At 32.1% G+C, this 25,586-nt stretch overlaps 2 protein-coding genes across 2 annotated transcripts in view; one reads left to right on the top strand and one right to left on the bottom strand.

Moving 5' to 3' along the window:
- Positions 1-20,548, top strand: LOC143064572 (uncharacterized). Its single transcript, XM_076237485.1, has 8 exons — positions 1-100; positions 4,659-4,893; positions 5,914-6,058; positions 7,118-7,255; positions 10,871-11,027; positions 12,682-12,826; positions 15,388-15,518; positions 17,021-20,548. Exons 1-8 carry the CDS (start codon positions 77-79, stop codon positions 17,183-17,185), a joined length of 1,140 nt encoding a protein of 379 aa, XP_076093600.1. The 5' UTR covers positions 1-76; the 3' UTR covers positions 17,186-20,548.
- A 3,902-nt stretch (positions 20,549-24,450) lies between these two features.
- LOC143064571 (uncharacterized) overlaps positions 24,451-25,586 on the bottom strand; it is a 32,430-nt gene continuing 31,294 nt past the window's right edge. Inside the window, exons 16-17 of the mRNA XM_076237484.1 lie at positions 25,361-25,526; positions 24,451-24,726 (exon numbers count right to left, since the gene is read on the bottom strand). Of these exons, the coding sequence (XP_076093599.1) occupies positions 24,537-24,726; positions 25,361-25,526 (356 nt within the window). The 3' untranslated portion in view covers positions 24,451-24,536. The remainder of the gene's footprint in view (positions 24,727-25,360; positions 25,527-25,586) is intronic.

Genomic DNA, 25,586 nt, shown 5'->3' with positions numbered 1-25,586 from the left:
ATAGACGGAATTTTACCAGCTTGACTCTGCATTTAGACATTTCGGCGGGTGATCAACAAAACCAAAACAAACTAAAATGGATTGTATAGATTTAGAAAGGGTATGAGGACATGTTTGTTTAACAATGTCATTTTGTTAGCGGTTTTTTTCTATCCTTGTCCCTGAAAATTGAGCATATTTTGCTAAAATCATATGGCTGGGGGCAAGAATTTTCTATTTTCGTTTCCTCACCACTGCCACTGGTAAAAAGGCCAGACAGAAAATAACCATGATCTAAATTATTATGTTGTATTATACTCAATTATGTATGATTAACTATTTGAGCTATACTGAGATAGACCAAGTGAGGTATAACCTTATTTTCTTCTCGAAGTGTTCTTAAGGTTCATCATAACAAACGGACAAATATGGCTGTATTTACATGCCAAAATTTACTCTTGAGTTCAGACTTACCTGTGAAGTTGGAAAAGTTTAAATGCCTGGCATCCACTAGATATAATGAAGTTAAATGCATTTTGTGTTTCAGAAAGATAAAATCTCTTTTGGATTTTGATGGGCATTTTTTTTCCTTCATGGAAAAGGTCTGAAAATTAACTAAGTTAGGGTACAACTATGAGATGCTCCCTCAGGTAAAAACCCGCTTTGTATTGTTTTGATTGTCCTTAATTGACATGGACAAGAGGTATCTTCACAACTACAGGTGAGTTAAAGAGTTCATCTGAGTCAGTGAGTGGACAGTATCAAAGTAATTCAGGTGTTTGTTTATTTTTACACCTTCTGCAGAAAGGAAAAAAAATGCCCAGCAAAAACCAAAAAAGATTTTATCTTTCTTTAACACAAAATGCATTTAACTTTTATATATCTAGTGGATGCTAGGCATTAAAACTTTCCAAACAGCACAGGTAAGTCTGTACACAGAGTAGTTTTTGGGGTGAAAATACGGCCATATTTGTCCATTTGTTATGATGAACCTTAATACAAGGATAACACGAATGACCGAATAACACTGTTATTAATAACACTTGTAATGACCGAATAACACTTGAAATTTTAATATTAACACATATTGGTGACTTTTTATACATTGATTATTAAATAATAATATATTATTGATGTATTTTATAACTTAAAATGATTTACAGAAAGCAGATAAGTTCATAAAGATCATTTTATATTTAGCGTGTAAATCGAACATGGTGATTTCCCTGGTCACCATATTGGATGTACACGCTAAATTTAAAAAGTTATTTACGAACTTATCTTCGTTCTGTTGAATGACGGACGTAAAACGTTTAGTGGTGGTGTTCATCAATAATGCATAGCATAAAACGTTTATATTGCAGAAAAGTTTAACAAAATACAAAACACCCCAAGGGTGACTGGGGTATAGAAATATGGTCACTTGGTCTTCTCCCGACCGGCAGTAAAACGCTTGTTGAAGTGGGGCGTCCGTTTGGCTGTGCGGGATGTATCAAGTTCGCAGTCACGTCCGTCAGAAGGGGACGTTAAATCCGATGCCTCGTGTAAAGAGAGTGCCACGCTCTTTGCACGTTAAGAACCCTTGCAACAACTCTTTGAGGGGTCCGTAGGTGGCCTGTTGCAAGGCCAAATTTCTGTCCCTATCCAATAATACCCTCATTTTCCAGTGGCAATCTAAATTTCCCCGACCATCATCCCAGATGGCCTCTATTGAATCAACCTACCTATTGTATTTATTGTGAACTTGTTCTCGTCCTGAATATGCATGAAATATTTGCCACTGGACGTTAAGCAACCAACAATCAATCAATCAATCGTTCTGTAAATCATTTATAAGTTATACAATACATCGATAATATACTATTATTTAATAATCAATGTTTAAAAAGTCACCAATATGTGCTAATATTAAAATTTCAAGTGTTATTCGGTCATTACAAGTGTTATTCGGATATTAACAGTGTTATTCGGTCATTCAAGGTACCGCTTAATACAATGTGTGCACATGGTCATAGACCTCACAGCTATATTTGCATAGATTTGGGAATCTGCAATATTAACCATGACATTTTGTAAAGCTTGAACTATTGACATAAAAAACAAGAGGTTGGGGAAAATCCTCATAAATGGGTATTATCCAATATACCCAAAATTGTGGATAAATTTATCATGGTTAAAAATGATGAGTCCCAGGACTTGCCTTCAAAAATACATAGCGAGAACCTACAAATGTAGTATTTAACATTGTTTAAAGGACAAACCTGAACAACAACAGGGGTTCAAATTAGCGGTGGTACGAGGTCCGCGACCTTCCACTTTTGCAATCGGACTCGTTTTGGTTACTAGCTACTTCCGACAGACCATATCAAAGAAAATAAAAATTAACTTTGCTAAAATTTCCAAACGATCTCAATATGTATTTTCATCTTCATTATTAATGACAGCGATGTTCGTTTTGTTCAACCGCTAGCTTTATACCGAAAATCGACAACAAGTTAATTGAAAATCCGAGTAAAATCGTATTTGACTGACAAAAACAACATTGAAAAACAATCGACCCATAAACTGGAAATGAAGACAATGATAATACCGCATCCGATTCCGGGTGCGGATAAGGCTAATTCTGGGTTTGCCGATCAACTTAAATGAAAAAATAAGAATTCCAGGCAGGTGACAAAATACATCTATGCTGATAAAAAATAAATACTAGAATTGAAGACCAAACGATATATTGAAAAGATAGAAAAAGTAGGAAATATTTTATATAGAAAATCAAAATTACTTTTAGTTCACAAATTTTCATGTTAAAATCCAATAAAATGTGACAGTAATTTTCTTTATTATTAATAAATGTTGATATTACATAAAGACTTTTTTTTATAGTGTAAGCATATTACTACAATTCCAAGAGGTAATTTCATCTCAATTTTGAAGGGCCAGTAAAAATCTGGAAGTTTCTTACTTTATTTTCACACAGGAACTAATATATGATAACAGAGGGACGAAAGATACCAAAGGGACAGTCAAACTCATAAATCTAAAACAAACTGACAACGCCATGGCTAAAAATAAAAAAGACAAACAGAAAAACAATAGTACACACGACACAACATAGAAAACTAAAGAATAAACAACACGAACCCCACCAAAAACTAGGGGTGATCTCAGGTGCTCTGGAAGGGTAAGCAGATCCTGCTCCACATGTGGCACCCGTCGTGTTGCTTAAGTGATTACAAATCCGGTAAATAGTCTAATTCGGTAGGTCATATTCATGAAAGGGAAGGGGATTGTAGTTACGACGTAAGGAACATATCCGATATCATTTGTGAAACGGTTATTCCATAACGGTCAACCAACTCGTGATGGCGTCCGTAAAATTTACGAAGGGATGATTTCAACTTCACCATTTGGAACTAATAATAGTGCAACTACAGATAGATATGATACACTTAAACAGATTTGCATTTGAACTGTTTAATATAATGGTATAATTAGTAATTAATCACCAATGGTTGAGACAACACACCTACCTACAGTGACACCCTTCCAAATACAAAAAAAAAATATTTGAATTTATATGACAATTACATTTATCATCAAACATGTTATACAACAGTGACTTTGACAATGAAACAAAGTTAAATTAACCTTAGACCAAAAGCACATTAATTTTGTATCTTACTGAGTTGGGAAATATTTCAAGTAAAAGTAGGACCTGGAATTTAGGTTGTGGACCTTTCAGTTTGGAGTGTCAAAGGTCCTGGACCTTCCAGTACCAAATATTAATTTGAACCCCTGAACAATAAACTTTCTATTTTTTGGTCTTGAGACATTTTTTAGAAGTATAGTATTTATATATAATTAGATTCATAAGTACATGTAATGACTGACAAATAAGAATTTGTACATTGTACCATCTTAAGAAACTGCAAAAAATGTGGATTGAAATTTCAAGTTTTTCCAAACCAGCTGAACCTGAACCAAACTATAGAAATTGAAACAGAAATGAACATCAAGCTTATTGATCCAGAGTTCACATAATCATGATAATGATTAGAAAAAATACAGTGACAAAGAAAAACTTTAAAGGTTTAAATAAAAAGCATTTTAGAGAAAAAAAGATGTATAAGACCACTATGCAAGAATTATTAGTAGATAAACACAATCTTAGATTTTATACAACAGACTTACAAAAAATGCCACATGATCAGCTCTAGATTTTATATAACAGACTTGGGGCAATCAGTGCTACATGTACATGTATCACACTCCCCTGTTGTGTAAAATTTAGCTGTATTGGACAAGACCACAACATTATCTGATTACATATAAAATGAATTGTACAAAATGTACATGTAACTGCTACCGGTACACATGGTACATGTAACTTCAGTTAAATTAATAATTTTATGTTGTCAAAACTTACAATATTCTTTAAAAACACCAAAAATTTTGTTGGAATATTTCCAATGTATGGGATTCCACATAAAAGATTGACAGTCAAATGCTCTCTGTAAAAAAAAACAATGTTTTGTTAGTCCAAGGATAATGTGAGACTTAAATTTTAATTTTGTAAGTTCTATCAGGCCACAGACTACAGAAATGATCTTTATGCACGAAGGATAGTTGTGACAGTTTACAAAAAAAAAAGATTGTCTGTAAAATGTTTATCTTTGTAGGATAATTCTGTGAGTCCACAGAAAAGAATTAATCAGAGTGACAGTGATGACTCGCCTGTAAAAACTAAATCCCACAGAAGACGTGGACTGGCAGCCAGACTAAAGACCCATAAAACATTAGAAGCCAAGGAAGTGTCGGATCATGCTACAGTCTATTCAACTAAAGTATCAAAGTTATTTGGAAGCTTTGAAGATACATCTGGTTCCCTGTCAGTAAATTCCATGATGAAACAAGGTAGGATGATAATCAAATAACAATACCATGTACAGGTATATATATAATGTCTAAAAATAGCAACAATCAACATCCAATATATTTTATACAGCACATGTATATATAAAATAGTGAGTTGTACATGTGGTGTAATTGCCAATGAGACAAAAAAAGAAAAGAGTCCAAATTATGTGGATATATGCAACTATATCATGTATATACATGTAGGTACTATGTACCTGTTCATCATCCAACAAAACCCATGCCACATAGTCATCTATAAATTGCTGTAAAATGACAAAAGGGAAACAATTCAAAAGAAAAAAAATACATTGGCCTATAAATTTTTAACAAAACAATAAAAAAAAAATACATACCAGTATATATGGCAGGCAGCAACAAATTACAACCCCTGAGTTACAGGCTCCCGACTTTAGAGAGGCAAATACAGAATGTTGCAGGTTAATGTTATTAGCCCTTAACTCTCTGCATATCCTGGGACACTGGTGTAACAGCACAACAGAAGAACAGTTCAGTTAATATGGTTTGCCATGGTATTTATAGAAAACAAAATGTGAAAACAGTTGATAATGACTGAATAGGGATCAAGATTGAGGCATGAGTATCTTAATCTATTCATGCAACTGCTGTCCTAAGTCACATTCAGTAGAAAATCTCTCTTTAAACAAACATTGGAATGTAGAACAACAATTGCAAGATATATTTAAGTCAGTATCACAGTAGATTTATTTGACTAAAATCATGTGTGTTTACAGTTTCCTTCATGAAAATAAATTAGAATTGAATTTTCATACTGAATGCTGGTTACTTTTTGATATTTAACCTGAAATATTTTTCTGTATATTCCTGTAGTAAAATATATATCTACATTTATATATATATATTACAGTCATAAAATAGATTTTTATTACCTCCAGTCATCAGTGGCTGTCAGTGGAACACATAGCACCAGCAACATTGATTTTTAACTAAAATTGATTGAAAATATATTGATTGGTTTCAATGATTTGCCTTTTTCAGAGTCCTTCAAGAAGAAACAGGCAGACACCTCTGTTGGAGCAGAAGAACATGCCCCAAATGGAGTCAGTACTTGTCTGAATGGTGATGATATATGTGAGGGGGATCAGGATGTTATACCACTAGAAGATGATGAGGATTTTCCTTCGTAAGATTCTTTCTTAACTAGCTCAGGGAAGTCATTCATTTTGATTTAAACATGTTAAACTTGTTCTTTTGCATTCAAATGAATTTTCTTTGTATTTTTCTCCCACAAACATGAAAAAAGGATTGATCATAATTTCTAAAAAAAATGAATAAAAGGAAATCTATCAACTCTGATATACCCAGTAATGGCATTTTAATAACTCTGATGCTGTCAAGGGAAATAACACACCTCTGACATTATTAGGCTAAATAACATAATGACATTTTGAGATTGAAATAACACATCTCTGGGTAAATGTTCATCAGGTTAACATTTATCTGCCCTGAAATATTTAGACAAATCAGACAACCTGTTGTAGGGTTGCTGCCCTCGAATTGGTAATTTAAAGGAAATTTTGCAGTTTTTGGTTATTATCTTGAATATTATTATAGATAGAGATAAACTGTAAACAGCAATAATGTTCAGCAAAGTATGATCTACAAATAAGTCGACATGACCATAATTGTCAATTGAGCCCTTAATGAGTTGCCCTTTATGGTCAATTTTTTCGTAAATTTTTGCAATATTTTACAAAAATCTTCTCCACTTAATCTACTGGGCTAAATAATATTAAATTTAGCCACAATTTTAAATAGGGTAGTTTGATTGAAAAATATATCCGATGATCATGCCAACCAGGGAAAATTGTAAAAAAACAAATTCAAATGGTGACAACTTGAAAACTAATTTAAATAATGACATAAATGTTAAGGGGTCTTTAGTAACTATTGTAAGTCTAGTAACTAGTGGGATGACCTGCTTTTAATTTAACTACTGTACCAAATTAAACCAAACATGGCCTAAATCTTTATTAGGGTATCTAATACTATTTCTTATGATTTAAACCTTACATGTATTTTACATGATTTCCAAAACCGCAGTAGATACAGGTAAGCGACACAGGCTCTTGAGAGCCTCTAAATTTTAGAGTTAATATACATGATATACGGTATTGATGTATTAGTGTCATTATCTCACACAATAATACAAAGTAATCAGTAAAATATATTTGTTTTAAAGAACACCAAAATGGGCAAAGAGCACAGCTGACCTAGTTAAATCACCAACACCTCCTCCACCACCGTCACCACCAACTGGTATAGCTCAACAGTTTCTTAAGAAGAAAAGGATGTCCAAGGCTCTTAAAAATGCCATAAGGTTAGTATATTAAGACACCCCAAACTGGTATAGATACACAGTGGAAGATATCAAAGTACTGAAGTACTGAAGATCAGATGAAAGCAAGTTCTTGTGGATGGTCACAAGCACTTGTCTCAGAAAAAAAAATCACATCAAAAGTCATCTCTATACCTGAAAGTGAGGTTAATGTACAGATAATTAATTCATGTTCTAAAAAAAATATTTTTATGAGTTTTCATTGAAGAATTGAATTAATAACAAGAGATATGGAGTGTTATTTTGCACTCAATAATGTCCGCACATTCATATGATCGTTAACCAGTCAATAAAGTAAAATCTCTGTGGCAACAATATATTGGAATGCCCTTACTGTCATCACCATGTAAAAAAGGATGTTAAAGGCTTTCAAAAATGCCATAAGATTTGTATCTTAAATACAGATTCATTCCATGAACTTTTTAAGTAATGGATCCCCAAAAAATGCCTCTTTAAAAGATTTCATATACAAATACCAAGACAACCAAAAATGTCATGTATGGTAGTCTTAACCAATTAAAAAAACAACTATGTTTAGTTTGGTTTAAGGATAACCACTAGTAATAAATCAATGAGATTTTGCATTTAGTTGTATAAGCATTGGCACATCCTGCTCCCATGGCAATTATATGGCCCACCCCTCATTCATGTTTTTTTTACTTTGAAACTTATGCATAGTTTACGGGTGAAAGTTTGTGATAAGAGCAGTGCAAGTTGAACCATTAGCTATTTGTAAGTCAATGAAATTGGTATTCAGGTGTATAAACATTTGCATGTCTCATTTCCATTAAATATGATATGGTCTGGCCATCTTATTTTGGTTCATTCACTTACATAATTTGATTGTAACAATTTGTATATAGGTCAGTTTATAAGGGACCATTTATGAAAGTAAAAGCATATGGTATTTGTATTATCATTGGCATTTTAAGCTCACCTGTCCCGAAGGGACAAGTGAGCTTATGCCATCACTTGGCGTCCGTCGTCGTCCGTTGTCTGTCGTCTGTCGTCGTAAACTATTTCAAGAATCTTCTCCTCTGAAACTGCTGGGCCAAATACTTTCAGACTTTAACTGAATGTTCCTTAGGGTATCTAATTTATAAATTGTATCCGAAGTTTTGATCTATCAACAAACATGGTCGCCATTGCTAAAAATAGAACATAGGGGTCAAATGCAGTTTTTGGCTTATAACTCAAAAACCAAAGCATTTAGAGCAAATCTGACATGGGGTAATATTGTTTATCAGGTCAAGATCTATCTGCCCTGAAATTTTCAGATGAATCAGACAACCCGTTGTTGGGTTGCTGCCCCTGAATTGGTAATTTTAAGGAAATTTTGCTGTTTTTGGTTATTATCTTGAATATTATTATAGATAGAGATAAACTGTAAACAGCAATAATGTTCAGCAAAGTAAGATTTACAAATAAGTCAACATGACGGAAATGGTCAGTTGACCCCTTTAGGAGTTATTGCCCTTTATAGTCAATTTTTAACCATTTTTCGTAAATCTTAGTAATCTTTTACAAAAATCTTCTCCTCTGAAACTACTGGGCCAAATACTTCCAAACTTTAATTGAATGTTCCTTAGGGTATCTAGTTTGTAAATTGTATCCGAAGTTATGATCTATCAACAAACATGGTCTCCATTGCTAAAAATAGAACATAGGGGTCAAATGCAGTTTTTGGCTTATAACTCAAAAAGCAAAGCATTTAGAGCAAATCTGACGGAGTTATATTGTTTATCAGGTCAAGATCTATCTGCCCTGAAATTTTCAGATGAATCAGACAACCTGTTGTTGGGTTGCTGCCCCTGAATTGGTAATTTTAAGGAAATTTTGCTGTTTTTGGTTATTATCTTGAATATTATTATAGATAGAGATAAACTGTAAACAGCAATAATATTCAGCAAAGTAAGATTTACAAATAAGTCAACATGACGGAAATGGTCAGTTGACCCCTTTAGGAGTTATTGCCCTTTATAGTCAATTTTTAACCATTTTTCGTAAATCTAAGTAATCTTTTACAAAAATCTTCTCCTCTGAAACTACTGGGCCAAATACTTCCAAACTTTAACTGAATGTTCCTTAGGGTATCTAGTTTGTGAATTGTATCCGAAGTTGTGATCTATCAACAAACATGGTCGCCATTGCTAAAAATAGAACATAGGGGTCAAATGCAGTTTTTGGCTTATAACTCAAAAACCAAAGCATTTAGAGCAAATCTGACATGGGATAATATTGTTTATCAGGTCAAGATCTATCTGCCCTGAAATTTTCAGATGAATCAGACAACCTGTTGTTGGGTTACTGCCCCTGAATTGGTAATTTTAAAGAAATTTTGCTGTTTTTGGTTATTATCTTGAATATTATTATAGATAGAGATAAACTGTAAACAGCAATAATGTTCAGCAAAGTAAGATTTAAAAATAAGTTTACATGACGGAAATGGTCAGTTGACCCCTTTAGGAGTTATTGCCCTTTATAGTCAATTTTTAACCATTTTTCGTAAATCGTAGTAATCTTTTACAAAAATCTTCTCCTCTGAAACTACTGGGCCAAATACTTCCAAACTTTAACTGAATGTTCCTTAGGGTATCTAGTTTGTAAACTGTATCTGAAGTTATGATCTATCAACAAACATGGTCGCCATTGCTAAAAATAGAACATAGGGGTCAAATGCAGTTTTTGGCTTATAACTCAAAAACCAAAGCATTTAGAGCAAATCTGACTGGGTAATATTGTTCATCAGGTCAAGATCTATCTGCCCTGAAATTTTCAGATGAATCAGACAACCTGTTGTTGGGTTGCTGCCCCTGAATTGATAATTTTAAGGAAATTTTGCTGTTTTTGTTTATCATCTTGAATATAATTATAGATAGAGATAAACTGTAAACAGCAATAATGTTCAGCAAAGTAAGATCTTCAATTAAGTCAATTTGACCAAAATTGTCAATTGACCCCTTAAGGAGTTATTGCCCTTTAAAGACTTTTTTCACAATTTGTTCATCATGTTGACTTACTTTAAAAAATCTTCTCCTTTGAAACTGCTGTATCAATTTCAGCCAAACTTAGGCTAAATGAGTTTCAGAGTATCTAGTATAAATTTTATATTTTATTTCCTTGTATGTCAAGAAACATAGCTCCTATGGCTAAAATAGAACATAGGAGAAAATGATTATTTTTTTTGGCTTTTGAAGAAAATAGGACGATCCAAAAAACATTTAAATAAATTGAAAAGCCAAAATAATCATTGATGAGAGATTTAACCAAAAGAATTAAGGTGAGCGATTCAGGCTCTTGAGAGCCTCTTGTTTCATTTCCACTAAAATTATTTGGCCTTATACTTTCAGTCATGGTTCATTGATTATGAGATTGAAACTTTTAAGTATTGAAATTTAAAATTCATTATTTATATATAACTATCAAAATTACAGGAAGGCTAGATATATCTCTGTTTCAACAGTTTATTTATACTAGAGGGAGGTTGTCTTGTTTAATTCTTTCCAGTTTCTTTCCTTTTTTTGCCTCAGAAGTTTAAAATACTATTATTTATTTAGGTCACATATTAGGTAAATTTAAATATATCTATGTTTACAGAAACATCTGTGATGCCAAGGAACATTTAATAACAGAAGAAAGGGTTCGAGGACCAGATGACCAGGATGTAGTTTGTGTAGAAGATGATTATGGTGAAGATACGTTAACTGTCAGAATAAAATATGGTGCTGACACATTCAGATATCCAATGAAAAAGGTAGGAAATAAAAGTACAAAAAATAATGTAGTGCAAAATGTTGTTTAGAAGGGCAAAATTATATTTCTTATGACAATCAAATATAACCTTTACCTTTTACTATTTAGTTTTACCCATTTTTGTCATGCAGTAAAATCAATAGTGCCGAAACTTTTCATGAGAATGCATGCAGATCTTGATTTGTAGATCAGTATTGTGTAATGAATACTTATGGATCCAGTTTTCTTTTTATTTCCATTAACTGTTAATGGAAATAAAAGCCTTTGGACTTGTCCTGACTTTCTTACTGCCTACATATATTAAGCTGATTTATGCAATAAGCTTATATGTATGCAATAAGTATCCATGTTTTTTATGTCCCACCTACAATAGTAGAGGGGCATTATGTTTTCTGGTCTGTGCGTCCCTTAGTTCGTTCGTTCGTCTGTCTGTTCCGCTTCAGGTTAAAGTTTTTGGTCAAGGTAGTTTTTGATGAAGCTGAAGTCCAATCAACTTGAAACTTAGTACAAATGTTGCTTATGACATCATCTTTCTGTTTTTAATGCCACATTAGATAATTTGCCCAATTTCACGGTCCATTGAAAATAGAAAATGATAGTGCGAGTGGGGCATCCGTGTACTTTGGACACATTTTTGTTTCTTCATCATATGGATCTCTCTCTTACTAAGAGTAATAGGATAACTTTATAATTTGAAAATAATTCATTCACTGGTTAAAAGTTTAAAAACACTATTTATTGGGTATGAACTAATTACTGGAATCAAACAGTTCACTTTAAAAAGACTATTTACTAAGTGCAACCATTCATTTCCTGTACTTTGTATGTTAAAACACTTATTTACTTGCAATTCAAACAATGTCAAGGTCAGTGCCACTCTAAACACCAAACTGCCCAAGGGTGACTGGGGTATAGAAATATGGTCACTTGGTCTTCTCCCGACCGGCAGTAAAACGCTTGCCGAAGTGGGGCGTCCGTTTGGCTGTGCGGGATGTATCAAGTTCGCAGTCACGTCCGGTCAGAAGGGGGACGTTAAATCCGATGCCTCGTGTAAAGAGAGTGCCACGCTCTTTGCACGTTAAGAACCCTTGCAACAACTCTTTGAGGGGTCCGTAGGTGGCCTGTTGCAAGGCAAAATTTCTGTCCCTATCCAATATACCCTCATTTTCCAGTGGCAGTCTAAATTTCCCCAACCATCATCCCAGATGGCCTCTATTGTATCAACCTACCTATTTTGTTTATTGTGAACTTGTTCTCGTCCTGAATATGCATGAAATATTTGCCCCTGGACGTTAAGCAACCAACAATCAATCAATCTAAACACCAAACTTCCCCCTCTGCTTCAATTTTCAGGGGATAATGAACTTGCATTTGTCAGTAGATAAGTGAATAAATATGATCTCTTATAATGTATTCAGTATGTAACTTTTTTAAACTAAAATCAATTAATCAGTGCAAATAATCAATTTTGTATAGCTTAAAGTTATATGAATCAGTATCCTAACATTAACTTGGCCACAAATAATGTTGCAAACATTTGCTTTTATCTCAATATTTTTTTCATTTTAAATAAATTACTTAATCTCATCCATTGATTTTGAATTATGTATTTTGATATTCAGATAATCAGTAAGAATTATGCAATTTTTTTACAGGGTGAATTATTTAAAAGAGTTATACAGGAAGTTGCAAATAAACTGGATGTCAATAGCAACAAGATTTTATTTCTGTTAAATGACAGAACAATCCATTCTCATGATTCACCAAAGAGTTTGGGATTACAGGTGGCAGATATATTATGTAAGTTTTTAATTATTGTTGTGATACAGTAATATGTTAAATGATAGGGATAGGTCATTTACAGTGTTCCAGCTAGGCTGTTTTCAGAGGGCGAAAAGTTTATGACTTTGTTTAGGACCCCAAGCTAATCAACGGTTACAACTGGTGTCATAATCTGTTGTTATAGGTAATCTGTTTATCGTATGGGTCATTAATGATCATCAACATTAATTCATTAAAATAGAATTGGTCAGTCAGCAATTATCTTTGGAAGAAATGTGCATACAACAACTTGGGCACAATTTGCAATGTTTACCGTAGTTTCATGGAGATAACATAATGACCTAAAGTTGAAAACCATAATCAACTCGTTGAAGACATCGTTTAACTTGTTTTCCGTGAAATAAACAGCAAATTCAGACATATTTGTCATTGACTGCCCTCATTTTTGATACGAAAATAACAAAATCAGCCGCCATATTGTTGATCATATTTACATCATATTTACGTACTGTTTATAATCCTCCAAAGAAGGAGCACACCCGAATAAAGAAAGATAAATCAATCTGATTTTTTTCCTAGCATTGAGTAACCCACTTACATATTCTAAAATATGTCTACATACTTCTTGCTTAAGAATATATATGTTTAGGTATTTTGAGTTATGGGAAAAGTTAAAGAGGGTCTTAGTAGCAGTGTTGGTAGGGTGCCTTGGTCATCTTTTTCTTTTTTCTTTATTTTTGATACAAATTTTCACTGTTGCTATACATGTATATCCTAACATTGTGCATTTACTGAGCACAGCTGTTTTGTGCTGTATTGCCATTAAGCTCTGCAGGGGTAGAAAGGTGAAACTGGTAAAGTGTGTGAGACCATAGAAACAGAATGAAGCAGGTCACCTTTCAAAACATACTGCATATAAAGCTCAACTGTGCCAAGCAATGATCTAAAAACTTGTGTGACAAGCTGCTTGACAAGTTTTTCAGCCTAAAAAGTAGAAAGATAGAGTTCTATATGGGCTAATGATGTTGTTCTTGTATAACCTGTGATTCAACAAAATAAACACAATGTTTGATTAATATCTTTTATTAAAACATGTCCTTTTCATATTATCAAATCACGCATTAAATGCCCTTTTTCAGGATTGGCACCCTGCCCTTTTGAAATCCTTGCTGGAACACTGATTTATCTGGACATTACCATAAAGTAGTACTCAAAATAGAATAAGGAGATGGTTTTTGATTGCCAATGAGACATTTGGTTTGAAAACGCACCATTAATTTCAGGAAGGCAGTTTAGTACCCTTTTCTTCTATTATTCTGTCCATATGGTAATTTATGATGGCTCGTTTTAAAACTGACACACTCTTCACATATGTGGTTAAATATTTAGGGTACAAAGGGAGATTTGTTTTTCAATAATTTGGCATACCTTTGAAAATTTCATTGTACAGCAGCTTTTTGAGGTACAAAAATCCATATATTCAAACAAACAGGTCTCTGGAAATTCAGTTCTTTGCATACATTTAATAACTCCAAAGTTTTAACACCTTTATTCTATGGACCTCTGTTATTTTAATCAGCACAAATGATTAAGCTCAGTCACTTGTTTAAAATTGCACATGTCCAATTTCCATGTGCAGAGAATTTTTGTTTATACTTACCACTCAAATTAGTTTAGGAACACAACTTCTGTCTGAAAATGAAGAACAAGTAAAACAAAATCCTGATTACTTTCAAATTTGTGATTTCTTAGTTTTCAATCATTTGTTTAAAAGTCCTGCAGTTATGGTTGTCAAATTTCAGACAGCTACACTTTTTGCAAACTTTGTGTGAAGAGGTCAAAATTGAAAGTTTAACAATTTTTGCACATGGTCTGGTTAGAGGTGAATTGGTGGTATAGTTGATTAAATATGAATGGAAATTAAAAGTACATTATATTTGAGTACCTCAATCTCAGCGGGGCCACTTCAATACTTAATTTATAGGGGTGCCGCTGGATTTCAGTTACCCCACCCTTTTCATATAATTTAAGTTTCAAAAATGTATACCTTTTCATATATTACGGAGGTAAATATGTTACCTTTTCTCATATTACTTGGGTTTTGTTTGGTGTGTAACTTAATGTTGAAATACCAAAGTGCCAAAAGAGCGAAAATTGGTTGATAAAACCGACGCGGGAACACTAAGAAAGATGACAGACAAAGTAATGGGAACTTAACTGACCTTATCATATATTTCTGAGATTTTTACCGACCTATTCACATATTTTCAATTGCCCACATGTTATTTGTCAGCACTGTAAAGCTTCTGAACTTATATGTCAGAAGAAGTCCAGTAGTACATTGTACCTGAGGAAAAGTATGATGAATTTTTGGTACAAAAGAAGGATTGAACAGACAATGTGAATGCAATATGTAACATCCAAACACAAGATTGTTCAAATCAACAAAAAATGAAATTTTTTTTACTATCACTTCATATAAGGGATAGAATTTGTTTCTTGATAATTTTTAAATTTAGTTTTGGTTAAGAAAAAATATAAATATATTTGAATAATAAAAGTATATTTTTTTTTATCAGATTGTCATGTAAGTAGAGAGGATAGATCAATCCTAGATGACAGCTCCTGCACATTTGAATGGACTGATAGTATACAGTTGTTTGTTCAGAGTAAAATGAGTAAACATAAAGAGGAATACACCATCTCAAAGGTATTGTCAATTATAATAAACCATTGACGGTATTGTCAATTATTATAAACTTGTAAAAGGTTTCGTCAATTATGATAAACTACTGAAGGTGATGTCAATTATTATAAGCTATGAAAGGTTTTGTCATTTATGAGTTAATTATCAGTATTGTTGAATATTTATTAGGTCTTTCCACTTTTCTGTGGAAAGACCTATTGTTTTTCTTCTGATTATTTTTTTTTTCTTCCGCCAAATTCTGTTCTTGCGATAAACATTTGTTTCTCAATATGTCGCTTAGATATTTGGTATATGATATCGAACAGTTTTTGTGCTTTTGAAATTTACCCTGCGTAACCGAATACTTTTCTTTGTAGGAGTTATCTCCCCAAACACTGTTTTCCTTGTGTCCACGACTCCTTTGCAACCGTAAAAGATTACGACAAATTTATTTTACAAAATTGCTCGTTATATCCTTCTCATGATTTGTCCTATTTTGACCGAAGCGATATGGACGCTCCATATGAGAGTTATTTCCCCTTATGCATTTGATATAAGTGATATGCATTTCTATCTTGTTAACCATAAGTGATAGAGATCTAGGATCTTTTGATTTGAGGTCCTTGGTCCAAAAAAATGAAAATTAGGTCAAGGTCAAAGGTCAAGGCTTATTTTCACTCATTTTCATTAACCTTATAAGATATCGACAAATAATTTTGACTAAATTGTTAGTTGCGACATGTCGTAACTTAATAATTTCAGTTGAAAGGGTGCGTAGACAAGGAATGGGAGTTTTCGCCCCTATCATATCTAAAATTATATGTAAAGTGATATAACTTACTAACCATACATATTAGAGACCTAGGGTCTTTTGACTTGAGATCCTCAGTTTGTGACCTTGAAAATGAGGTCAAGGTCATAGGTTAATTTGACGTACTAGATTTTGACCTTTGCTTTAAATTCATATCTATATATCATAAAGCCATATGAACTGACATTTAAGACTGATTTTTAATATTTTAATATCAAAATAGATATTGACTGGTGGAAAGACCTTCAATTGTTCTCTGAACAATTGGTTTTTAATTGATATTTTTAATTTGTTTGACTAGTTATTCTTTTTATTACATTGGCAATGGGCTTTTTAATGTAAAAAAAGTGGGAAATGCAAGGACCTATATCTTTTTCTTCCCATTCTCAATATCCTTTTATGCAACATAAGGGCAATCAATGTCTTGACACTGGCTATTGTTTTATAAAGTTAAAGGAGCTAATTATTGAAATTTATTTCACATGTGAAATTACTGGTAGTCCATTGCAACTAATGTTATTGTATAAACTATCAAAGAATTGTCAATTATTTTAAACTGTTGAAGGCAATGTTAATTATTATTAACGATTGTAGATATTGTAAATCATTATTTCTTCTGCTGTTGTTTATATTTTACCTGCTTCAATATATGATGACTTTAAAACAGTGAAAATAATTTAAAACATGTTGACTGTTCAATTTGTGCTTCTTTCAGAACCAGCCTTTAGATGCCATTCTCAGAAAATATTCAATAAAGACAAACACTGACATTTTAAAACTGAAATTTCAATTTGATGGTGAAGACTTAGCGGTGGACGATACTCCTAATGATTTAGATTTAGAAGATGGATATTGTTTGGATATCATTCATTTGACTTGAGATTCCAGTAGCTTCATGAATAATATCTCAGGGATAACTAGGTTAGAGAGTGATCATCAGAACTAATTGTACTTCCCTATTCCAGTTGGAATCAAGAACAGTTGACCTTTTCCAGTGGAATCAAGAACAATTTACCTTTTCCAGTGGATTCAGGAACAATTGACCCTTTCCAGTGGAATCAAGAACAATTTACTTTTTCCAGTTGGAATCAAGAACAATTTACTTTTCCAGTTGGAATCAAGAACAATTTACCTTTTCCAGTCAGAATCAAGAACAATTTACCTTTTCTAGTTGGAATCAAGAATAAAATACTTGTGAAAACTGATCTAATTTAGGGGATAATTCAAGCTTTAGTGTTCATTTGAAATAGTCCATTTTACCTTCTTCCTCCTCATGCCATGTTAAATCATGAAATAAAGTATGAAGAAATGTTAAAACTTGCTCATGTTAGGTCAATTGTTGATCCTTAACTGAAAATGAAAGAACGACTTTAATAACTTGCATCATTGCAAAACGATTGAAGTAATTGTTGTCACCATACTGGATAATGTATTGAGTATTTTACACTAGCTATTAATTATTGTCTCATGAAATAAGAATTTTGATTGGAAATTGTTTTTTGGATGAGTTTTGAGCCAAAGAAAAGCTATATATAAAATTGATTGGCAGGGTTTCTAATCAAATGTTAGGACGTATTATGTGATACTTATTTGTTAAAACTTTTCCAAATCAAATGTTCATGTTTGTTAGTGCTTCTAAATTGAACTGCAGATAAAATGTATAGTTAATAAAAACAGTTTTTTCTAATCAAATTTTAAGATGATGTTAATTATATTTTCAATCAAATGTACAGATATTATTGAATATAATATTGAATCACTTCATAATTCAAATACAAAAAAGTTGTGTGTCCACTTGTTCTGCCTGTATCATTTAAATTACATATCTAAAGCATAATGTGTGTTTTGTTTGTCATACATTTGGCATATATATTTAAAACAGTGTAAAGGAAGGTTTTAGAAGTTCTTTGTATATGTATACATATTGCCATCTTTCACTCTGGTTTGTCAACAGTCTGGGAATTATATTTGAAACTGATGCAAAACGTTACATTATTCAGCAATCTAATTTATTTGAGACAAAAAATGAGTATTTATTTAAACTTCTTGAAAACATGTGAGACAATATCTCTATAGGATGTTCTTCCATTAGTATCAAGACATTTCTGTGTTGAGTATGAAATATTTGTATGTATTGTTAGAACAATAAGTTTTGTGATTGCTTGAGTGATGGTTGATTTGTATTTATACAAAGCTACATATATCATTGTTTTGGTGATTAAATCTTGTAAGTTGATAAATAATTTAGTTTTATGCATTCTGAAATGACTGTATTAATTGTTTTTATGATTTTTTTTTTATTTTCCCTATTGTTATATATTTTCTTTATTTTTCCTTTTTTGTATAAAACTTGGACTTTATGTTGACCTCATTTTCATAGTTTGTTTGTCAACAGTAAGGTTCTATATTTAGATTAGTGTAATTACTGTAAAAAAAACTGGTCAATTATATTTTGTTTATTGATGTATTGTAAAATGTATAAGTGCAATTGACAGGGTTCACCTGACCTTGATGACATTCATAGTTCATAGAAGTACACTGTTTGTATGAGGTCATTTCTTTATTTCTATAAATACAAGGTATTTGTCAACTATATTTGTTATACACATAAATATGACAGTGCACTTGTCTGTCTGGCAGAGTTCAATTAATGATGACCCCATTTTCATGTCTCCATTGACTATTTTTTAATAAACATTAATATTTTCCATTTACTAAAACTTAAAATGTCTAGTAATATTCCCAGTGTGGATGGTTTGTAGAAATCATTTATAATGATGAAAAAGAAAACTTATCCTTGATGCCAAAATGTAACCCAAATCAATAAGTTATAGCATTGAAACAGAAAATATAAGAATTCAGGAAAATATTCATGTTTACAGTAAATTGGTAAGTTATCTATGATAGTAAGACCATGATCTCAAAGATAAAAATTATATTCAATTTCATCAATTATCATTTATGATTATAAAATATTTCAGTGTGTCCAATTTAGTTGAAGAAAGTTTGCTGTTTCCATGGCCTGACATTTTTTAATTTGATTATTTAAAAATAATTTCAGCTCACTTTTACCATAACAGTTATCTTTCCTCATATCTTTAGCCCTGTATTTTTTTCAATAATCGTTTGAAAGAATCTCAATTTCTGACGCCATTGATTTGATTTAAACTTTTCCTTTATGGATCTACTTAAAGTTAAATAATTGTGGCCTAGTATACTAACCAGAATGGTTGTCATTACTGTAAATTGAATATATGAGAATAAAATTAAATGTATAATATATTTGATTTCCTTATTACATTTTTGAAATTAAAATATTTTTGGGAGATTGAAAAAACATTGAGGTCATTTATAAATTACGATTAGGTTACCGATATGATTCAAAATCAAAATGACAGACTTCTAATAGCTCTTTGTATAAGAAAATTAAAAAAATGTAGCTGTGAAGACAATTGTTTTGTTGTAATTGTTGTTATATAGTAGCTATTTTTGTAGTAGTAAGTGACATTCCAGATAAATAACGATATATTGTCATTCAGGAGTCCAGGTCACATCTATTATTTTATCTTTTTCTCATCCACAACACATTAACAAAATTTCACTTAATATCCATCTATACCATTCATTGACCTTAGTTAGGATTAAGTCTTAGATAGGAATTTGTCTTTTATAGAACCAATTAATGAGTGTTGCTATCAGAAGGTAGCAATACTTAGATTTATATGTTAATTTACTGGATTAAAAAGAGCCTATTCCAGCTGTATTTCGACTACATTGTCACTTAATTCAATGTAAATAGATATTCTATCACTGCATCAAGTGTGATACAATATTTCTCCACTCAAGACAGTTTAATTTTTAAATTCAAATTGTGAAGCTAGCAGTGCATTTTAAGTATTTATAATTTAAATCGAAAGTAAAAAAAAAGGATTGTATTTAACAAGATTCAGTGGAGGAATTTATTTTTCTATTGATTTTGATTTTTAGTCAAAATGTAGGCAAATGTTTTACATGTACTTCATTTTTACTGATCTGCAAAAAAGATGTTATCTTTCACCAGCATAGTATCTTAAAATCAAACAACCACATGTTGATTATGAAAAATATAGGCTACGAGTTGGGGAAAGTATATATCAGCTAAGAGGTAAAGAGTTGTACCTACATACATGTACATGTATCATGTTGCAAAGTTGTCTTGATGTGAAATATATCATCTTAATAAATTGTTTGCAGCAATGTTTAAGTTTTCTTTGTTTTTATTTTCTCAAAGAATGTATTGATGTTATGCACATTTAAATAATTATCTTTATTTAGAGAGAGAAATTCAAAATATACTCCTTACACATGTATTAAATATTACCCATCAGCTTTTAAAATACTAGTTGTGAATGTTTGTCATCATTTGTCTTTGTATCATGGGATGAAAGAATAGTGACCATTTTATCTTTAATCAAATTAAAACTGCTACCAGTGGAATAAAGTTTAAAGTGGAATAATTATGTTTTAAAGAATTTGTAAAAAATATAAGCAATATTTTGATTTTATTCTCATTGGAAAGATTAGTCAAACTTTTATTGCAAATTAGTTATTCACAAACCTGGATTCTTCTATTAATCTTCGATGTATAAAAATTACTGAATGTGGTATGATTATGAGACAACTATCCAAGGACAAAAGAACATTTACAGGTTCTGTATAAATTTCAACTATAAACAACACGCATACTTTAAAGTAAGTTATGTAAAACAGCCTTGATTAACAAAATGTGAAACAATTCAAGAGAAAACTTACAGTCTGATTCATTCCACAATAATGAAGAAAACAAAAATATGGCAGCCACCAATGGCAGGCACTGGATGAAAGGTTCCTGGTTTCAGACTGGAGAGAGGTAAAAGATACTAAAGAGACATTGAAACTCACAAGTCAAAAACAAACTAAAATGCCATGTCCAAAACGGAAAAGACCAAAAGGACAAACAATAGAAAACAAACACAATATAGCCATATATGATTGAGCAACAAAATTACCACATAAAACCAGAGGTGATCTCAGGTACTCCCAGAAGGTTAAGAAGTAAAAACAACTCCCAAGAAAATTCAAAAAAGATTGACAGAATGGAAATGTAACATTATTTAGCTGCGACATCGTCTGGATGCAAAGAAATGTTTCATGGTGAAAAAATCTTTAAAATAATATGCATGGGTTTCAAATCTCGTGTTGAGAAATTCTTGTGATGACAATAATAGTCTGTTCTTTCACTGTTGAAAATGCCTGTACCAAGTCAGGAATATGACTGGTGTCCATTCGTTTGATGTGTTTTACCATTTTATTCTGCCATTTGAATAGGGACTTTCCATTTTGAATTTTCCGCAGAGTTCAGTATTTTTTGTGATTTTACTTTTAACCTCAGTTTAGTCAGTTTTAATATAAAAAGAATGAATAAAAATTTTATGAAGTTAAATCATGATTTGTTAAAAAGTAATAACCAAATTGTAAGCTCAGACTAAATCTACATTTTGAAGACATTGCTTTCCGCCTTAATATTTCAAAGACAACTGTGTCCCAGGATTACCTGCCCTAGCCAAGAAGTTGAGTGTTGTTTTATTTGTCTGATGATTTTATATGACGTCCTTGTTATCTTATAAATCTTTTTCTCAGAATATTTGCCATAAAATGCTCATATGTCCTTTCTATTTTGATGCTGTTTATTCCTCAATGTTAATTTTTGGTGTTGAATGTTTAATTTTGAATGTTCCCACTCATTTTGTATCAGGAGCTCCTGCATAGAATATGATAAAATATTTTCCTTAGTCTTGAATCTTTTAAGGTCATTACGCACCACCAGTTTTTATACGACCGCAAAATTTTTTTGGCATCGTATAATGTTATCATGTCGTTGTCTGTGTCGTCCAAAGACGCATTTAGTTTCTGGACAATAACTTAAGATTTAGTGAATGGATCTCTATAAATTTTTACTAGAAGGTTCAATACCACTAAAGGAAGGTTGGGATTGCTTTTGGGGGTTATATGGTCCCAATAGGTTAGGAATTAGGGGCCAAAAAGGGGTCCAAAAAAGCATTTTTGTAGTTTTCAAACAATAACTTGTGTTTAAGTGTATGAATCTCTCTAAAAATTATACCACAAGTTTCTATACCATGAAGGGATGGTTAGTTATGACTTAAGGGGATTATGACTCAAAATGTTTTGGAATTAGGGGCAAAAAAAAGGCGAAATTAGGGGGAAAAACTAGGTTTTCGGACAATAACTTTAAAATTAGTAAATGGATCACTATAAATTTTTACCAGAAGGTTCAATACCACCAAAGGAAGCTTCGGATTTATTTTGGGGGTTATGGTCCCAATAGTATCGGAATTAGGGGCAAAAAGGGGGCACGAAATAAGTATTTTTGCAGTTTTCAAACAATAACTTGTGTGTTTAAGTGGACGAATCTCTCTTAAATTATACCACAAGTTTCCATACCAATAAGGGATGGTTAGTAATGACTTTGGGGGTTATTGTTAAAAATAGTTTGGAATTAGGGGCAAAAAAGGGCGGAAACAAGGTTTTTCTGGTCAATGGACAATTAAGACAAATTAAAAGCAGTGTAAGGGAGGTAATTAAAAAAACACTTAACATATAATGTTTGGTATGATCGGATTTACCTCCCTCACACACTTGTGTGAATAATGTATAAAGAAATGTCAGGTTTTGGACTGATTGCCAAAAAAGGGTGGTAGTAGTAGTTTTCATTTTTTTCCCCCAAGTTTCTCAAATTCTAAATTTTTGAAAAGTTTGAAGAAGAAATCTTTAAGTGCACAATATTGCATAATAGATTTGTTAGATCTTGACATTTGTTTTGTGTCAGTAACTCATAATATGTCAAGAACTGATCACAATCCAAATTCAGAGCTGTATCAAGCTTGAATGTTGTGTCCATACTTGCCCCAACTGTTCAGAGTTCGACCTCTGTGGTCGTATAAAGCTGCGCCCTGCGGAGCACCTGGTTAATTTTGAGTATAATTATTACCATTTACCTAAGTGAAAAGAATAAAGACCTTGCATAGAGAGACAGCTTAAATATGAACAATTGACTCATACGATCAGCATTAAGCACATACTACAAAATGACTCCTGTATAACATGACATTCGTGAATTAAATTAGTAGCAGTGACAACTTGCAGGTGTATGAAATATCACTAGTTGTCTCATGTGCTCTTATATGTAATGAATGTATATGTTTAAGTACTGCAAAAAAAAAAATATAGTTGTTGCAATGTTTTTTCTGTATTTTCTATTTCTGAAATGGTTTTGGTGGTGATGAGTTTCTGCTACACTTGATGCATTCGTTTTGGTAATTGTTGTTAGTAAAGATACGGTGATAATTCAGATTCAGGTTTGCTACAACCGAGTAATAGCTAATTATGGCTATGGAAATAGGAACTCATTCGTGGTAATCTATGCCACAAATATTCGATAACAATCAACCAAAGGGTGATGATTAAGAAAGACATTAACTGTAAAAATCAAACTATAAACAATGAAAATTATTCATTTCGAAATCCTAAATTGGCTGAGCCGCTCTTCAAAGGAGGATTTAACTTTATTAGAAACGTTCACATTTAATTTGTGGAAGCCAAGGATGTAAAGTATTTTACATGCCCAAGGAGCAGTATGACTGAAAAGGATCAGAGGATACATGGAGTTATTAGGTAATCATGGTAGGATATACAAGCTGCATATAGCGTATCAACTGGGCGATATATAGTCCATATCAGAAAGATATGGAATAACTCATATCAGTAGTGTGGTCCTGGCTAATGAGCTAAGGTATCAACCAAGTGCTAGATAATGAAATACAATTTATGAATTTGGGATGTCCGAAACTGTTTGCTAATTCAAACCTGAAAATTTGAAAGCTGAGGATGCATGGACAAGAATACTCTAAAAGCTATACAAGTATATTCAAACCAACCTTGGTTCAACTTTGACAAAAAGAGTAGTAACCTTAATATTTTTTGTATTTTTTTTCAGCGGCGAAAAAGGAATAGGAATTCGGCAGTTATATTTCGACTTTTGTTTCCCAAATTTTGAATTAATGTAAGGAAACTGAAGTATATAGTTTTATTTACAAATCAGTTAAATAATTTCGATAATCTAGGTTTCACTTTATTTTAGAATCATACGACACAAACACATTTCCTAAAACATCATAACTTTTTGGGTTTTATTTTTATTTGCCTGACTGTTTTTGTACCAAAACTGAATCTTTCGGTTTTATTCCGGTATTACAATAGTCACCATGACAACAGAAGTGGCATTCGAATGCATTTGGATTTTTTACGACATCATATTTAGAGCAATAATCTTGATCAGCTGATTCTGTTAACCACTTTGTTCGACAAGTAGCTTCATCAACACATCTGAAACAGAATGATAATATTAAGTATTGATGGCGTATAGACACTAAGGAGAATAAAACACTTATATAAAAGGTACCGTTTTCAATGAAATGATAGGGAAAATAGAGGTGATGATATATTTTGATCGAAATACAAAAAACCGTTGTGACACTTGTTCGAAAACTGTAATATAAAAAGCTGAAATACAGTTAATTTACGACAGAAACTTTTCGTGTGCATGGTAAGTCGTGAGTGAAATTATACGCAGTCGAATAGTCCCGATCCACCTTAAGCAACTGTGGTAAAACCGTAAAATTTTAAACTTTAAAAAATCATTTCATTTCATGAAGTCATAAAATTGTGCATGGTGTTTTAATAGAGACGAAATATTACATTAAATATAGTATAGTCCCGTGAATTGTATAAAAGAACCGTTAGACCATTGCCATCTCGATTTGCATTTTGGAATCGTTTACGCTTCCAGTGTCATGTTATAATGCAACTGTACGATACAGACACAAGTTAGCTGTTTTATATATCTACACATACTACGTTTGTATTATATTTCAGTAAAGAAGAGCGGTTTTAAGATTTGGCAGTTTTAGATTCTACAATTACAATTGATAAAAATGAAAAAATTGAGAATTTCGCATACCTTTTGAAAATATCTTTGTTCCCAGAAGAATCTTGAAGGACATCAGTCATGCAGTACTGTTGGCTACTCGGACAAGTGGTAGTTGTAGTGATGTTCTTAAAAACGAGGCTCTGTGAGCAAGGGATTCTACCAGCAAGGTCTCCACATATATTGCAAGTTACGGTGGCTATATATATGTAAGAAGACAATTATATTACATAAAATTGAGCGACTAAAGAAACATTTA

The sequence above is a fragment of the Mytilus galloprovincialis genome, chromosome 2 (assembly GCF_965363235.1).
Source record: "Mytilus galloprovincialis chromosome 2, xbMytGall1.hap1.1, whole genome shotgun sequence".
Classification (NCBI taxonomy): Eukaryota; Metazoa; Mollusca; class Bivalvia; order Mytilida; family Mytilidae; genus Mytilus; species Mytilus galloprovincialis.
Note: the sequence above shows the minus strand (reverse complement) of the source record. Positions and strands in the feature narration are given on the sequence as shown.

Bases quoted from the DNA above. Each gene is read 5' to 3' on its own strand.
- LOC143064572 (XM_076237485.1), top strand. From the start codon at position 77: ATGGATTGTATAGATTTAGAAAGG. The intron at 6,059-7,117 runs GTAAGATTCTTT...TTTGTTTTAAAG, and splicing joins GATGATGAGGATTTTCCTTC to AACACCAAAATGGGCAAAGA. The intron at 11,028-12,681 runs GTAGGAAATAAA...ATTTTTTTACAG, and splicing joins TCAGATATCCAATGAAAAAG to GGTGAATTATTTAAAAGAGT.